Source organism: Bos grunniens, chromosome 29 (assembly GCF_055505025.1).
Source record: "Bos grunniens cultivar Pamir isolate PY7600 chromosome 29, Bosgru_T2T1.0, whole genome shotgun sequence".
Taxonomy (NCBI): domain Eukaryota; kingdom Metazoa; phylum Chordata; class Mammalia; order Artiodactyla; family Bovidae; genus Bos; species Bos grunniens.
In genome coordinates this window covers 21,797,913-21,815,099 of record NC_141193.1, presented here as the reverse complement: position 1 = coordinate 21,815,099, position 17,187 = coordinate 21,797,913, and the positions used below count along the sequence as shown (strand labels likewise).

At 52.8% G+C, this 17,187-nt stretch overlaps 2 protein-coding genes across 7 annotated transcripts in view; one reads left to right on the top strand and one right to left on the bottom strand.

The window, feature by feature from the left end:
- Positions 1-761: 761 nt before the first annotated feature.
- On the top strand, positions 762-11,880 carry VSIG10L2 (V-set and immunoglobulin domain containing 10 like 2). Its single transcript, XM_086385471.1, has 12 exons — positions 762-843; positions 2,430-2,777; positions 3,020-3,295; positions 5,269-5,544; positions 6,095-6,343; positions 7,078-7,338; positions 8,927-9,217; positions 9,854-10,150; positions 10,829-10,951; positions 11,436-11,460; positions 11,560-11,612; positions 11,750-11,880. Exons 1-12 carry the CDS (start codon positions 762-764, stop codon positions 11,845-11,847), a joined length of 2,379 nt encoding a protein of 792 aa, XP_086241597.1. The 3' UTR covers positions 11,848-11,880.
- A 1,994-nt stretch (positions 11,881-13,874) lies between these two features.
- Positions 13,875-17,187, bottom strand: part of CDON (cell adhesion associated, oncogene regulated) — a 99,440-nt gene continuing 96,127 nt past the window's right edge. For all 6 annotated transcript variants that reach the window (XM_086385468.1, XM_086385464.1, XM_086385467.1 and 3 more), the window contains one exon: positions 13,875-17,111. In XM_086385468.1, coding sequence (XP_086241594.1) covers positions 16,948-17,111 — 164 coding nt within the window. In that variant the 3' untranslated portion in view covers positions 13,875-16,947. The remainder of the gene's footprint in view (positions 17,112-17,187) is intronic.

Genomic DNA, 17,187 nt, shown 5'->3' with positions numbered 1-17,187 from the left:
CACGTGTGTGTGTATAAATTGTATCAAGCATATATACAAAACTAATATACAGCTTGATGTACTGTAACTCCTACCTGAGACAAGAAATAGGACATTACAAGCACCCAAGAAGCCCCCCAGACGCTAGTGTAAGTTTTTCGTTTATAGTCACAATAATCTTTACAAGAAAGGAGGTATTATTATCCCCGTTTATCTGTGAAGAAACTAACACTCAGAAAGGCTCAGAAATATCCTAAAATTTTTCGGTTGATCAGTCAAACCTGAACTCTGGAGTGTGTTTGACTCCAGGGCTCCTGCCAACACTCCACCAGCGTCTCTCCCTGAAACGTGAGGAAAACACGAGAGGCACAGACAACGTGAGCCTCCCGATCCCCGTGGTCTGGAGGGCTGCACGCAGGGGTCCCGCACTGGACGGGTGGTTGGACCTGGCGAAGTTGGGGCCTTTGCCACATCCATGCTCACACTCTCTGATTTCATATTACTGAAATCAAGTTTCAGGGACTGCGGGTCCTCCCCGGCCCGGTCTCGCCCTCCCCAACTCTGCATTATGGATGGAGTGAATCATCTGGTAAATAATTCACCTGTAATCAGGATGGTGAGGGTAACGGGAGATCCGGGGTGGGTGTGTCAGGAGGTGCCCCGGTTGGCAACCTGAGCCAGACTGCCCCCCAACCTTCCAGGGCTGGGCTTTGCTCTGGAGAGAGGGAGCCTGAGAGGCGGGCAGGAACCTCGGCAGGGCGGCCACGCAGGGAGATGGGGCCATGGTGGGTCAGGGGGCCCTGCTCAGCCCACTCGGCCTCCTGCTGCTGGCACCTCTCTGTCTTCTGCATCCAGGGGCCTCGGGTGAGTGATGCTCAGTCCGCCCTCCACAGGAGCCCACCCCTACTCACATCCCATTATTTCTTTCCCTTTCGTCCTCCTGATCCTCTTTTTGCCCTTGTGTAGCCGTTCAGTGAAGTCCATTAACTTCATCCACCTGCCAGACATCAGCCAGTGTGCGCTGAGTGACCTCTCGTGCCAGGGCGGGGAGGCAGGCCCGAGCACCGAGAGTGCTCTGCTCTTCTGAACTTTGAAAAGCCGTAACAGCTTGTGCCGAGGGCCACTGTCGGGGTGTTAGCTTAGCGTGACACGGTCAGACCTGGGTTTCAGGACGTTCCTTCCAAAGCTGACAGATTTCAGGGAGCTGGAGGCAGTGGGGAGGTGTTTGCAATAGTCCAGGTGGGAGATGCTCATAGCGTCCAAAGTAAGGTCCACGGGGTTGGAAAGCACCGGTTTCTGGATTAAATGCCTTTCTTCTTGACCAGCTGAACATCAGAATCTTGACTCTGATCCCGTCCCTCCAACTCCATGCCCGTCTCCTCCTCTTCTCTCTCTGGGGAAGCTGACAGCAATGGGGAGAATCTGAGGTCAGGGATTAGGCAGGGCTCCAACCCCAGCTCCGCCATGTACCGTGTGGTTTTAGACGAAGTGATTTCATGTTTCCGAGTCTGGGGAGGGTATGCCGTGGTTGTTATGGTGAGGATCAGTAGGTGATCAGCAGGGGAAGAGTTCAGGGCAGGCACGGTACGGGGGGCACTCAGTCAGCAGAAGCTTGTGTGCGGGAGCCCTGGGGCTCGGTCGTCCTCCGAGGCACTTATCTTTCCTAGTTTGCTGAGGCTCCCTGCAGCATGCTGACCACAAGCGACAGAAGGACAGGGGCCCAGGCAGGCGTGAGGGTGCCTGCTGGATCTGCCCCATCACTGCTGTCTACTGCCTGGTGGACCGGAAGCTCCATGAGGGCAGAGATGGAGGGCTCATTTGTCACGGTAGCCCATGCCTGGCCCCGTGCAGGCGCTCCAGATTAACAGCTGATGAATGAATGGGTGCTGGGTGGGCTGACGGCAGGCTGGGATCATCTTCCCTTTGCTGCAGTGGGTCTGGAATCCCCTGGAGTCTTTACGCAGATATCTCCAGAGCCTGAGTTACCAGTGGTCACATATACCTCCTGAGCCTCGGGGGTCGTTGTCTGGCTGGTCATCAGATTGACTTCTGGATGGTTGTTAATATACAGATTCCTGGGCCCTGACACCCCTCTCCCCATTCGGGGATTCTGACTCAGTCTTCCGAGATAAGGCCCAGGAATCTACATTTTATCAAGCTTTCTGAAAGGCCTAATGGGAACCTCTGCTCCCACATTCCCCGATTTCAAGAAATCCCCTAACCCACCCACTTGTATAGCACAGCCAGACAGGAAGCTCTGTGGGCCCCTCAGAAACCATCTCTTGTCTTCCAAGTCCCTTCTGGACTTTGATAAGGCTTATGCTGCCTTATCAAACCCTGCCCAGCCGGCCCGCCCTGCAGACCTGCAGATAACAGAGATTCTGGGCGAGGAACTGGAGCAGGAGACCTCAGACCAGCCCGGACAGTCTGCGTTGCCTCTCTGTCTCCAGGGCAGCTCCATCCGACCAAAGGAGCCCCCAGGGAGACCTCCTCCATCCAAGGAGTGCGAGGCGGCTCAGTGGAGCTGGACTGTGGCACCCAGTCTGCCCCCCTGGTGGTCTTCTGGAGCTTCACTCCCCTGGGCTCGCTGATTCCCCAGCCTGTGGCCGTCGCCAGTGGAGGGGAGTTCAAGGTGGAGGCCAGCGCCTCAGCTCTGGGGGCCGTGAGTCTGCGAAACAGCAGCCTGGTGCTGTGGGAGCTGCAGGAGGGGGCCCGCGGCCACTTCCTGTGCCAGGCCCTGCATGCGGCCAGCGGCCAGCTCCACGCCACCTACTCTTCCCTCGCTCTGGCCGTGCTGGGTGAGGGGCCTGGCCGGGCACCCCGGCGGGCTTGAGCTGCTGTGCGTGCTGCTTGGAGTCTATTTGCATGTGCCGCCCGTTATGTTCTGCTGGGCTCGGGTTCTATGGGGCCCTCCTCCTGGGAGCAGGGACACCTGGGATCATGCGAAGGGACGCTCGGGGGCCTGCCAGCAAGTGCTGGGCCGCTGGGCATGGCCTGGGTCTGCGATAACAAACACAGGGCCTCTCCTTCCTCTGGCCAGTGCCTGTATCGAAGCCTCAGGTGTGGCTGAGTGACCCGTCCCCAGTGGAGGGGGCCTCCTTGGTGGCCACGTGTATAGTGCGGGAGGGCACGGAGCCCGTGACCTTTGTCTGGCAGCATCAGGCACCCCGAGGCCCTGCAGAGGCTCTCATGGGGGTCACAAAGCGTCTGATCCAGCTGGACCCCGTCAACCGGACCCACCTGGGCTGGTACACATGCACTGCCCACAACGCCGTCAGCCAGCTGAGCAGTGATGGAGCCTTCCTGGACGTCATCTGTGAGTCACAGTGGCCGAGGGGAAGGGGTCAGGGCTGGCACCCACCTACCCACCTGGGCTTGGCCTCCTGACACATCTCGGGACCCCCCAGGAGTACCCTAGCCCTCCAAGAGGCTCCAGCAGGCGGGAGTCAGGGCTTTGTACCCACTGGGGTCAAAGACGGCTCTAGTACAGGGCATGTTCACCTTGTCAAGGTCGAGGACCCTGTTCCCAGGAAAATGTGCATACATTCAAGGTCAGTTTACCCTAACTTCAGGGGGGGCTCAGAAATTCTGCTTTTGACCAATTGGACCCTGAAGAAACAGGGAGGGAGTTTCAGTGAAAAGAGAGGGTGGCAATTTGATCCTAAGTCTGAGGCTGAGAGGTTGCAATTAGAAGTCAGAAACTTGTCTTGGAAGCACACACAGCAAACAAAGGATTAGAAAGATCTCCAAAACAAGTGAGGAAAGAAGCAGCAATCTGTACAAAAGTGGATCGAGGACAAAAATAGTTATTTCAGTAAAGAGAACACATGTAGCAACTTAACTTCTAAAAATTTTTTTCAAAAGATTTTTTTGAATTTAAAAATGAAATCAGGGGTTTGTGTGAAAGATGAAGACTAGGATAGTCTAGTGCTATACTGTCCAATAGGGTAGCCACTGTGTGACTGTGATTTCTTGGGATGTGGCTGAACCTGAGATGTGCTCTGAGTGTAAAGTGCACACTAGACTTTGAAGATTTAATCTAAAAATAAGTATGTATATCTGTGCATATATATGGGCTTCCCCAGTGGCTCAGACAGTAAAAAATCTGCCTGCAATGCAGGAGACCTGGGTTTGATCCCTGGGTCAGGAAGATCCCCTGGAGAAGGGAATGGCAACCCACTCCAGTACTCTTGCCTGAGAAATCCCATGGAGAGAGGAGCCTTGCAGGCTACAATCCATAGGATTGCAAAGAGTCAGACATGACTGAGTGACTAACATACACACATATCTATATATATACTTATATATACATACATACATATATATATATTCATCAATACTTTTTAAAAATGACTTTTGAATAAGTGTACATTATTTATTGATTTAGTTTTTAAAAATTTTGTCCATGCCACATGACATGCAGGATCTTAGTTCCCCAACTGGGGATCAAACCCATGCCCCCTGCAGTGCACGCACAGAGTCTTAACCACTGGATGGCCAGGGAAGTCCCAATATTTTTTATGTTGATTGTGCATTGAAACTATAATATTCTGCATGTATGTGGTTCAACAAAATATTATTAAAATTGGTGTTTTTTTTCACTTGGTTGGGTTTGGTTATTTTTCCTTTCTAAGATTTGGAAAATTTAACACATGGATAGCGCTGGTCTAGCACATTTAAGGAGCTAGGACTCTGCCTAAGGATGTCCACTAATGATGTGGCCTGTGGAAATTGTCAGCAGAGGAGCATGGGGGAGACAGGTGAGAAGTTCTTGGGAAGGAATTAGGAGCAGAATGAAACCAGCAGAGAATTCAGTCATTTCTGGGAATCAGGGAGAGAGAGGACCCAGGAGACAGGGGCAGTGAGGAGAGCTGGCTGCTAGGGTTATGCTCAGGGCATCTTCTCACCCAGTTTTTATCCCTTTCCAGTCTAAAAGGATCAACTGCCCCAGTTCCAAGAAACCCCTCAATCCCAGGCAGATGGGAAGGACTGGGCATCCTGCCTCTTTTCTGCCCAGCTGGGTCTTGCCCATCCCCCGACCCCAGTTCAACCACCAGTCCCTCAGGGGCTCCCCCAGCCCAAGGTGCTCACCTCCACCAACCCTGGTCACCTACACTGGACTGTGAAGGCCCCTGCTGCTTGAGTTCCTGGGGGCCTAGCACAGTAGTCGACACAGCTGGTACATCATAGATACCCACTGGGTAGGGAGTGAACTCAGCAACGACTATACGAGTGACTGAAGGTATGGTAAGTGACTGGGAGGTATGACAAGCCTTCCTTGCCCTCCAGATGGTCCAGACAATCCTGTGATCACCGTGGAGCCACTGGGCTTCACTGAGGAGGGATTTGGGGCCAGTGAGAGGGAAGAGGTGACCCTGAGCTGCCTGGCTGCATCCAACCCCCCCAGCCTCTACGTGTGGCTCCATGACCACACTCAGGTGCATGCCGGGCCCACCTACGTCATCGCCAGTGCCAGCCGTGCCCACACAGGTCTGTACACCTGCCTGGCCCGCAACAGCCGCCTGGACACCCACACGCAGACCAGCGTCCAGCTCACCATCTACTGTGAGTGTGTGGGGAGGGGCCCCTTGCAACAGGAGTCCCCCGGACCTGTGCTCTAGCAGAGTCCAGGGGCCCTGGTGTGGATGTGGATTGGGAGGGAACACTTGGGAAACCAGATGGAGTTGCTAGGTGGTCAGAGCGGGTCTATAAAAGCCCTCCAAAGTGGGAAGGGGCGGGAAGACGGGATGACCATATGTAGACCCCTCCCCAGGGAATTGTTCTTTCACCCTGGGGACTGAACTGAGGCACAGAGAGGGTAAAGAGAAGGGCGCAAAGCAGAGAAAGGGAGACTTCCCAGGTGGGGGCCTAGGGGGCTCTGGGATTCCTCATGGACTCTGAATACCCACCCCTCTCCCAGCCTCTGCCCTTGGCCTGAGAACTATGCCTTTCCCTATCAGCCCCTCACACAGATCACTCTTTCCCGGCTCACCAACTTCTCCCTACTTCCTCCACCCTTGACACCTCAGGCCTCCAGGCTCCCAGGTCGGGGGAGGGTGGAGGGGGGGTTGCGGTGCACTGCTCCAGCCCTGCCCTCACACGCTTCTCCACCCAGATCCCCCCAAGGCACAGCCCTCCTGTGCTGTTCTCCCTGCCCCTGGGGCACTGGCTTTGCTCTGCACCTGGCCTGGGGGGCTTCCAGCTGCCCAGCTGCAGTGGGCCGGACCCCAGGGAGCTGGCCCCACTGCGCTCAGCAACGTCACCTGGAGTTATGCAGCCACGCATCTTGCCAACGGCAGCGCCTTCACCTGCACCGGCAGGCACCCAGCTCTGGCTCTGCCCATGCTCTGCAGGATCACACTGTGTGAGTGGAGATGGTAGATGGCAGGGCATGCCAGTGCAGGCAGAGGAGTGGGCAGGGGGCCGGGGCCCAGACCACTGGGGCCATGCGATCGGAGAAGGGGCTGCAGACCACAGTCTCCCAGACCTGCTGCTTAATGGGGAGGTGGCAGCACGGCTCAGTCCCCACCTCCAGCTTTTCTCTCCTCTCCAGCCCCGGTCTCCACCCACACGGTGGCTTAAGTCTGGCTTAGAGCCCCGTGACACCCTTGTTACCATCTCCCAGCCCCCAGGGAGGACCTTATTTTTACTGGTCTATTCTCGCACGCTTGCATTATCCACAGGATCTTAAAGAGTTGGGCACGACTTAGTGACTGAACAGTGAACAATTATCGCATGTTGGCCTTGAGACTTGCCTTTAGTTTTCTTTCTACGTTGGGAACTCCTTCCCATCTACCAAGGCCAAGTTCATATGTCGTCCTGTCTTCAGTCCTCTTCCCTGAAGACCCAGAGACTCTGTCTTTCTACCTATGCTCTAGCACACATCAGATTATATCGCACTCTGTTCCCACTGTTTCCCAGGCACATGGTCAGCCCTCAATAAACGTCAAATGAATGAATGAATGAATGAGTGAGTGAGTGACTGTGTACTCAGAGGCATGAGTGAGTGAAGCAATTAATGAAGAGTGAAGGGATGGGTAGGCCTTCCAGCCCTTTCTCCTCCTGTAGCGCCGTGCTGAGCCATGATTCCCTACCCAGGGGAACCGCTCTGGAGCCCCACTTGCTGGACCTTGGCCACAATCAGAGACCAGTTCATCATGCTGAGCTGTGAGTGGCCCGGAGGCGAGCCCCCTGCTGTGCTGAGCTGGCTTGATGAGCAGGAGCAGCCTCTGGGCAGCAGCAGCTCCTCCCCGGCCGTCTACCTCCTGCAGGCCCAGGAAGACCTGGCTGGCAGAGAGTTCACGTGCCGGGGCACTCACCCACTCAGGGCCCCTGACCCCCTCTGCCGGCTACGGCTCGGTGAGTCAGAGCTAGAGGCTTGGTTCTGGGGCGGGATGGGAAGAGTGGCTCCCTGGAATTAGGGTGAGGGGCTCTGGGGGTTGGCGGCTGAGGAGAAATGCAGAGTAAGTCAAGACCCTGTGTCACCTCCCCTCCCAGGGCCTCAAGTTTTTTGATGCATAAAATCAGGGGGCTTGGTCTAGGCCTGTGTTGTCCAATAAAAATATAATGTGAGCCATAGATAGAATTTAACATTTTCTAGTAACCATGTTTTAAAAAAGTAAAAAGAAACAGTGAAACATTTTATTTAGCTTGATATACCCAACACACTGGGCTTCCCTGGTGGCTCAGACGGTAAAGAATCTGCCTGCAATGTGGGAGACCTGGGTTTGATGCCTGGGTCAGAAAGATCCCCTGGAGAAGGGAATGGAAACCCACTCCAGTGTTCTTGCCTGGAGAATCCCATGGACAGGGGAGCCTGGCAGGCTACAGTCCATCGGGTCCCAAAGAGTTGGCACGACTGAGCGACTAACACAACCCAACACGCTGATATACTAATTCCAACGTGTAATAATAAAATTATCAGTGACATTTACATTCTTCTTTCTTTTCATACTGCCTTCAAAATCTAATGTGTGTGTTTCCAGTGGCAGAACGTCTCAATGTGGACTGGCCACATTTCAACTGCTAAATTGTCACGTGTGGCCGGGGAGTGGGGGAGGGGGGCTGTTATTGGAACGCAAGGTCTAGACTTGGAGGGATGCTGTCGCCCTGGTTTTCATCAATTTGCACAAGGTGCCTAAGTGTCTTCTTGATTTGCATTAACGAATCAGGCACCAGAAGTCCTCCCCTGCTTCTCCTACTCCCTCTGTTTTTGGTCTGATTTCTTTCTCTGTCTTCATCAGGCCACGCCAGTCCTGCTTATCGCCAACTCATGAACAAAGAATTAAACATGAAGTAAAAATTTGAGAAAAGCGAACGGCATAGCCGTCACCCAGAACACTTGTCACAAAATGTTTCACGTCTTGGTCTGCAGAGGCCGAGTGACTAGCATGGTTTTCAGGGAGGTCTACCACTCAACATATTTCTTTCCCTTATTACTCAGCCTCAGGACTGGAAATTCCATCACAGGAGATTCATGCACACCTGAAACCCTGCGTCTGAAACCCTGGGTCTTTAGGAGTTAGTCCATAAAAACAGCACCTGCTATGGGCCCGGCCCTGTGCCTGGGGTGGAGGAGCTGTGGGCCTTTGGGGGGTGGGGATAGGAGGCCCTGGGCCAGGTGCTGGGAGGAGGGGGTTAATGCAGAGGTTAAGTAGGGCGGGGGCCCACCTGCAGGAGCTGCTCTGGGGTCGGGACGGAGAGAAGCATCATGAAACACAACTACTGTCAGTAAAACTTGGAGCAGGTGGTACTGGGAATTCGGCATAAAATGAGAGACTGAAAGAGGGGGCAGACGGGGCCAAGGCAGGCTTCACTGTCAACTCTACAGCCCTCCCGTCTGCTTTCTCCCCTCCCCACTCCCTCCACCACTGGCCAGCGCCTCCCCTCTGAGCATCCCCACCAGCACAGCGGGCACCTTCTCACCTTATCCTCTCTGTCCCTACAGAAGCCCCTCAACTGGCAGTGGCTGAGCCCCGGGTGTCAGTGCTGGAGGGGGAAGAGGCCTGGCTGGGATGTACCCTCCTGGGGGGCATGCCACCTGCCCAGCTCCTCTGGCTGGGACCTCAGCGACGGCAGGTGGAGCCAGGCACTTTGGGATTCACTCTGCACCCTGAGGGGACCCAGCTGCGCCTGAATGTCCAAGGTGCCGACCCAGTCCGCCACGGGGGCACCTACCAGTGCGTGGCCCAAAATGCCTTGGGCAACAGCAGTCGGAGCGTCCTGCTGGAGGTCCTGAGTGAGTGAGGGGTCGTGTGCACATGTGCGTGTGTGCGCAGAGGGAATGGGGAACCTCCAGCCACTGCTCTTTAGGTGGAAAGGCACACGGATTCTCTGCTTCAAACCTTGGATGCCTTATCTTTCTCAGGCACAGATGGACCCTCAAAAAACACAAACCCCACGTGAACGTGAATCGGATGCCCTCGAGTTCAGGCAAACAGAACTCCATGTAGTCAGAATAACTTCCTTTTCCTCCATTTATAAGGGGCTTCCCTGGTGGCTCAGACGGTAAAGAATCTGCCTGCAAAGCAGGAGACCTGGGTTTGATCCCTGGGTTGGGAAGATTCCCCTGGAGAAGGGAATGGCAACCCACTCCAGTATTCTTGCCTGGAGAATCCCATGGACAGACCATGGAGCCACGGAGTCGGACACAACTGAGCGATTAACACACACCTCCATTTACAGAGGAGGAAACTGAGGCCAGTGTGTAAGTCTAGGGTAACACAGACCAAAACTACACAGAAGTGGTCGAGGCTACAACCCCCGTCTCCGCATCCCCACACCACCAGCTGTATCTCAACGAAACCCTAATAAGCCCTGGAGCACACACATGCATGCACACACATGCCTGTATGTGTCCCCGCCTTCACCCCAGGATACCCTGCTCCCCCCAACGTCACCATCAGCCGCCTGACCTACGGGAGACGCCGGAGCGAGGTGCAGCTGCAGTGGACCGTCCGAGGCCCCGGCAATCTGACGGGCTTCCTGGTGCAGCGAAGGGCCGGCGTCCCAGGCCTCGGGGCAGGGGCTTGGGAGACCGTGGCTGGTGACATCGAGCCGGAGAGCAGGGGCCGGCGGCTGGGGGGCTTGGACCCGGGGGTCCTCTACGCCTTCCGCGTCCTGGCTCTGAATCATCGTACGGCTGGCCATCCCTCTGAGGTGAAGACACCAGGTGCCTGGGCTTGCGTCGTGGAGAGACTTGCTTTTCTCCACTGAACCCACCCCGAGTCATTTTCTTCTCCGCAGGGCATGCGTTCCTTTGTTGTTTCCTCCTGAGCCCCTCCACCCCCAGTCTCTGTCCTCCCCTCCGCCCTCCCCTCCGCCCTCCCCATCTCAAGTAACCCCACTGCTGTCTTTCCGTCCCTCTCAGAGTCTCTGGAGGCCTGGGCCTAGCAGCGGGAACCATAGTCCAGTTCAGATCAGAAGAAATAGTGAACGGGAGGTGTAGTTGCTGGTAGTTAAATTAGGGTGAGGGCCCAGCTCTGCGCCTCAGTCTCACCTCCCGGGGCACAGGTGGGCTCTTGGCTTCCTGCTGTTCATTCTCCACCCTGGGTATTCCTTCCCTCCCGCCCCAGGCTGCCGAGATAACCAGACTACTGCCTGCTCTGCCAGATAGAGGGGGCTTGGCTGGGGACTCAACACCCCAGGAGCCCAGGCAGGCTGAGCACCCTCTCCCGGGGAGACACCTGGTCTCCCGATTCTCTAGGTCAAGGCTTGCTCTTGATCACAGCCCCCAACCCCCAGGTGGAGGGCCAACCGGAGGAGCAGGGCACGGCCTGCATTATGCCCCAGAGCCACTGTTGCCGAGCTCAGCAGTGGCTCTAAACCTACCCTGTACACCCTCTCCTAGTGGACCCTCCCTTCAGTGCCTATGCGGCAGTGCTGGGTGCGGCAGGCACAGGAATGGTGGTGGCGACAGTGGCCTCCCTGCTGGTGTTCCAGTATGCTGCCCGGCACCCGGACACCTTCCCCTGTGAGTGGGAGGCTCAAGGACTGGGCTGTTGACCCCAAGAGGCAGCCCCATATTAGATAGGCTTCCCTGGTGGGTCGGATGGTAAAGAACCCACTTGCCAGTGCAGGAGATGCTAGAAACTCGGGTTTGATCCCTGGGTGGGGAAGATCCCCTGGAGGAGGAAATGGCAACCCACTCCAGTATTCTCGCCTGGAGAATCTCATGGACACAGGAGCCTGGTGGGCTATGGTCCACAGGGTTGCAAAGAGTTGGACACAACTGAGCAATTTAGCACACAATACATAGACTCCCCTGGGCAGAATCTAGGCTCTTCCTTAGTTGTGCCCTCTTCCCAAAGCTAGAAGTCCATCAGGGCTCCAACCCTGAACCTTGGGGCATCTAGGGCACCCCCTTCCAGGTTCCTGAGCCTGGGGAGAGGAGGGTTATTCTTCCGGGACCTAGGCTGGTTGCTCAAGAAATGCACCTCTTCCTTTTCTTCCTTCAGGCCTTGGGCGCTTGCTCGTCCCCAGGTGCGTGTGGAAGCCCAATCACTCTGGAGGTCAGGATTTTCTTCTAACTGGACAGGAAGGCTGGGAAAGTATAACTTTACTCTCCTACTTCACCCTCAGGGAGCAAAGTCACCAAGATCAGGGCTCAAGGGGTGGCCCCGAGGCAACGCCAGGTAAGCCCAATTTTACCCCCAAACTGGGGAGAATAGTCATGAGTCACCCATGGTAATCAGTCTCCCTTGTCCTCTGGGAGCAACCTGGGACACCCCCAGGCATCTCTCTTTCCTTTGCTTGTGTCCATTCTCTGTAGGCACCGAACCATCCCCCACCACCCCAGGTTCAGATCCTGCACAAGAATCCACGGAGCCCCCGGTAAATGTCACCATCACAGTGACGGCCACACCATGAGGCCCCAAGCGGAAGGTGCCGACAGGCTTAGGGGAGATGGTGGGGGGATGGGAACATCCCCTCGTCACATTGAATCTTAAAGACAAGGTAGCTAAGACCCTAACTACCCCTTCCCGTTGGATAAGCATCTTCTTACAACCAGCGGAAGGCTCAGCTGCAGGGCCTCTAATGACTTGGTTACGAAACCAGTCCTGGCCCAGCTCATGGCAGACGGAGGTGGAAAAACCAGGAAGACACATGACTGCGGAGAAGATCGCTGGCTGTCCGAGGGCAAGTGAGAACCACGGTGCTGGGAATGGTGTCTGGACCCATATGACCTAGCTTCCCGCCTCCAGCCTGAGTTCACGCACTGAACAATCTCTCAATAAATCATACATGATGCTCTCACTGGTGGAGGGTTAGTCCACTTGCAGTTCCCACGGGGAGAAGCTGACCAGCTTCAGTTGGGACCCAGGTTTCCCTACTGGGAGGAAGCTAGGAGATGGGAAATGAGATAGGCAGGTGTGTGTGTGCCCTTCATGCAACGGTAGCAAGAAATGTGCTCTTCTCCCATCTAAGTACTAACCAGGCCCGACCCTGCTTAGCTTGCGAGAGCAGATAAAATTCGGCGCCTTCAGGATGGTAGGGCCGTAGAGATGTGATCTTCTGGCTCTTTCCCAATCTCCAGCTCCTTCCCCCTCAAACACAAGCTGCACCAGGGCTGGTAGAGGGCCAGGTGCCCAGAGCCCTTGTCTCCCTTTCACCTCTTGTGCAGGCACAGCACAGAGCCTGCCGTGGCCAAAGGGCTCACAGTCGCTGGAGTCGAGAATCGGTGCCAACAAGACGGGACAGGGGTTCCTGCCACCAGGCTGGGGGAGCTGGCTGCCAGGGGCCCGGGGCTGGCCAAAGTCACACTCTGTCAGCCGCCGGCATGACTCACTGGCTCCGAGCGTGTGTGTCTGACATCTGGGTGAAGCACAAATGCGTGCTTGTTCCACTGCCTCCGCGGGGGACGCAGAGGAGAACAAACAGCCAGGCGGCCAAGGGATGGTCCTGCCAGGAATCGGGAGAGTGGCGCCTGAGAGGAAACGGAGCGCTGACAGAAACGGCGCGCTCCTGTTTCTCACGGACTCAGTCTCTACGAGAAGAGGGCTTTCGGGTTCCCTCAGAGCTCTCAGGACTGGGGCTGAGGGTCAAGGAAGGCCCGTTTAAATCTCTGGAACACGCCGTGACAGGCAAAAGTCCCTGGTGGCTTTCTGGTCGAAGCAGCCCAGACACTGGGTGTTTTTGTTTTTGGCTGTGCTGGATCTTGTTGTTTAGTTGCTAAGTTGTGTCTGACTCTTTGCGACCCCATAGACTGTAGCCCCCCAGGCTTCTCTGTCCATGGGATTTCCCAAGCAAAAATACTGGAGTGGGTTGCCATTTCCTTCTCCAGGGGCTCTTCCTGACCCAGGGATCGAACCCGTGTCTCCTGCATTGGCAGGCAGGTTCTTTACTCTCTGAGCCACCAGAAAAGCCACGTGGGAAGTGCCAGACCTTAGCTGTGGCACACAGGATCTAGTTCCCTGACCAGGGATTGAACCTGGGCCCCCGGAGCGTGGAGTCTTAACCACTGGACACCAGGGAAGTCCCACCCCAGACACTTTTTTTTTAGGGCAGTAAAGCTAAGCTGCTTCTTAAGACTAAATTTCTGGGGTTAACGGTAAAAATAGACAAGGTCTGAGAAGGGATCCCTCTTTCTCACTCTCCTCTGCCCCCATTTCCTTCTGAAGAAATGCTAAGCCCCCTAAGGGGATGTATCTGCTTTGACAGAGCTCCTTGCTGCAGATATTTTCCCAGCCACACATAATGTATTTGTCCTGGATCCTTTTTCTTCAGGGCCTGGATCTCTGCAGTCAGATCAGAAAGGATTAATTCACTTGACTCTAAGTTGCGCAGAGGAGGTTTTTAAGGAAGGACACGTCCAAAATATTTCAAAGACATGCACCCATCTCCACCACAGGCTATAAGCAGCTTCACACAGACAGGGAGCATCAGAGAACTGCATCTTCATGAGCTACTCTACATGAAAGCAGCATTCTCTTTTAATAGAAAATCATATCGACCAAATAAAACCTGTCAAAGCTACATCATTTAAAATATATACAATTTCAAACATAATATTACAACTTTAAGGAAAATAAAACATACTTTTCAGTATGATACAAAAACATGCATCTGAAAATCACTGCTTTAGGAGAGAGCAAGACAGGTGAAATCCAGTTAGAAGGCTGACTTCTTGGCAGTCCTGTAGCTGGAATGAGACTTGCGTCACGATCAGCTTAGTAATCTGTATCCGTCTTCGCAGACTCTTTTGACAAAAACAAAACTCAGAAAGAAATGCCTTTTGTTTTTAAAGACCACTTCAAAAGGTTTAAAACATTGCCATTTCACTTACATTCTGTACAGCGCCCATCATCAGAGGATCAGTGCATAACCAAAAGAAGGGGGGAGAAAAGGAGCTAGAGAAATGATATAGCAGAAGGGGGAGTTTGATGCTAAAACAAAGACTCACAGAGTTCTAAGAGGAGAAGGGATGTGAAGAGGTCTGATGGATTACAGGATCACTATCACGCTGAGAGAAGGTCAAATTTCCGGGGAAGGGGTGGTAGGAAGGGAGGGGGGTCACGGGGAGTAAGGAGGGCTCGGGGGAGACCAGGTAATAAGCTCAGAGCTCTGCCCGCGGGGCACAGGGACAGCCTCTCTAGTTGTGGAGCTAGAGGATTGGAGGAATTCTGCGGCGGGGAGGACCGGGGGCTTACAGAACGGGTTCCATCAGCAGAGTGAACCGCAATGGTTTTGGAAAGCAGTCTGGAAAAGCAGGAGCTCAGATTCCCGCTCCAGATAAGTTCAGATTCAGGCTCTGTGGCTCACCCGTGTGATCTGGGGACTTTATCACCTACTTAGTAGCTGTGTCTTAACAGGAAGATTTGAGATAGTAGTAGCAAGCACCAGCAGTCTGGTACATAACAGTAACTTCACAAATGTTAGAGCCATCGCCCATGCTGTCCTGTCCTCTGACTTCCTGGCAAGTAACATTAGGTAGGACTGTTTTGGGTAAATGTGCAGAGCATAAAAGTTCAGAACAACTCATAGTTAGAGAGCACTCATAACTCCTAAACATGAAGGCAATTATATATATATATATATTTATATTTATATATCTCAATATATAAAAGCATTTTTTATAAATAAAATACAATTAAAGGGATAACACTTAAAACAGCGTTACTAATAATATAAATAAAGCAGTCCACAACGAGATTGCCCTACAATTAAAGTCATTTTTCTCTTCCTAGTGGACAAATCCCATATTCAAACTCAATCTTTAAAAGCAGTTTATGACCTAAGGCTCACGCTAATACATCTCTGTTTCCTGAATCAAAATGACTGCTTACAAACACTTACCCCCCAGTTTTCTGAAACTCCCTTTGTGAGTGTAGCACTATAACCTGACTGGCAGACACAGGGTATGTTTTCATATTCCGTGTGCTAGGACTTTGTCCTTTGCTGGCCACAGAAGTAAAGGATGCAGCTAACTCCCTCCAAAGCTAAGTGCATCTAGGCAACAATGAAGAATAAATCCAGTACACTATAGGTGTGGATGTCTGAAATGGAGAATTTGACTCTGGAGCATCCGTGGTACCTGACTATGAAACTGTATCCACTACATTCTACTCCAAGTAATCCTTGCATAGTGACCCAGCTCACACGGCACATTCCACTAGCGGTTCTATTTCTAAAATATATAGACGTATGTAAGGGAATATGGATGCATTTACACAGGAAGTCGATTAATACAGTATTCTACTCTATTTTACTGCAATTGTTGGGAAACTGTAAAAATATTTTCACTTATGCTAGAATCGCTTGACTCTCCATAAAGAGAATTGTTTTGTTTTTCCCTAAAGGGATGCACAGTCCAAAAAAGGACAGTGATCCATAAAGCTCGAGTCAAGCCATCAAATACACTGAGTGCTGTGTTGTTTTGTTTCAGACGTGCAGAAGAAAAGCCTTTCAATGGCAGCTGCAAATGTCCTTGTCACTCAGAGGCAGCAATAACTGTGATTTACGAGCTCTGCCAATCAAAGCTATAGGTGCCTGTTACAATGACGACATTCGGGAAAAATGTCAGGAAACTTCAAACCTCCAGATTCTTTTCTGACACTCATATCTTTCAGGTATTGCCCAAGCTGGAACTTAGAAAATACGGATTTTTCGGGGGTGTTGCACCACGATACTTCCTATACTAACAGGAGAGCTTCCGCCAAGATGATCCACCTGGAACCTTCCCTTTCTTCTTAAAATATGGATCTTTCTCTTCTAGTCACCATTTGAAAGTCTTATTTTTCTCTTAGAAACAGTCAAAAAGAGCCCCATGGTAACCATGTTATAAATAAGTGTGATTTTAAATGATACTGGGTTTGAAGGCATTCTTTTTCTCTCTGGTCCCGGCTCCCTTTCTGCCTTCTACAACAACCCAACCAGACCAGCTTAACCTCCGTCATGTCCACAACACTGTGATTACTGCCTAGAAAACTGGACATAACCTGTGCCCACATGCAGACAGCCTATAGGTCAACCCTCACTTCCGTGGAAGGCACTCATCAAATTTACAAGACATCTATTATAAACATCAGGTGTTACAACTGTGGTTGATTTCCAATGTTCTCAGACAGTCTGATAATGCAATAGTGAAAGACAAGCTTTCCATCTGAAAACTCCCAAATGGCCTGTGCAATTCCCTCTTAGCTGAATCAGCCAACAGGTAGGATCCTTGCAGGAGGGGCTCTTACTGTCGCTGAGGCTCTTGGACAACACGGTCTCAGGTGATTGAAACTGTGCCAAACGAGGTTGTTTACTGACGAGGGGGAGGAAGGAAGAGGGAGGGAAACTTTTAAGGCATAAATAACATAAAAGGGCACACATTTTAAGATACATTCATATGACATCACTACCAACAAAAAATAAATAACGCTCTTTCTCTGAATTGAACTAATGTCCTTCACACAGTCCACTCCCAGGGCTGTTTCGTGCAGTTGCTGGCTTGCAGTGGGAACGTGACGGAGCACTGCCGCATCCTCAGGTTTCCTGGGGTTGCTGAAGGACCCCTGGAGGACTGTCTACAGGAGTGCCAGGAGGACACCACAGTGTCTTTTCAGTACAGTCCTTCGAGACAGGTGGCAAAACAAGAGGATTCCAACTTAAAATGTTGTTCTCAGCTTCTGAAGGCACACAGCTGTCTCCTGAAAAACAAAGGTTTGGAAGCACTATGAAATGAGAAAGGCTGATTTTTATCAAAGCAGTCTAAAAACACTACCT

Coding starts and splice junctions, on each gene's coding strand:
- VSIG10L2 (XM_086385471.1), top strand. CDS start 762: ATGGTGGGTCAGGGGGCCCTGCTCAGCCCACTCGGCCTCCTGCTGCTG. Junction 3,296..5,268: donor AGCCTTCCTGGACGTCATCT/GTGAGTCACAGT, acceptor CTTGCCCTCCAG/ATGGTCCAGACAATCCTGTG. Junction 11,613..11,749: donor TGGCCCCGAGGCAACGCCAG/GTAAGCCCAATT, acceptor CATTCTCTGTAG/GCACCGAACCATCCCCCACC.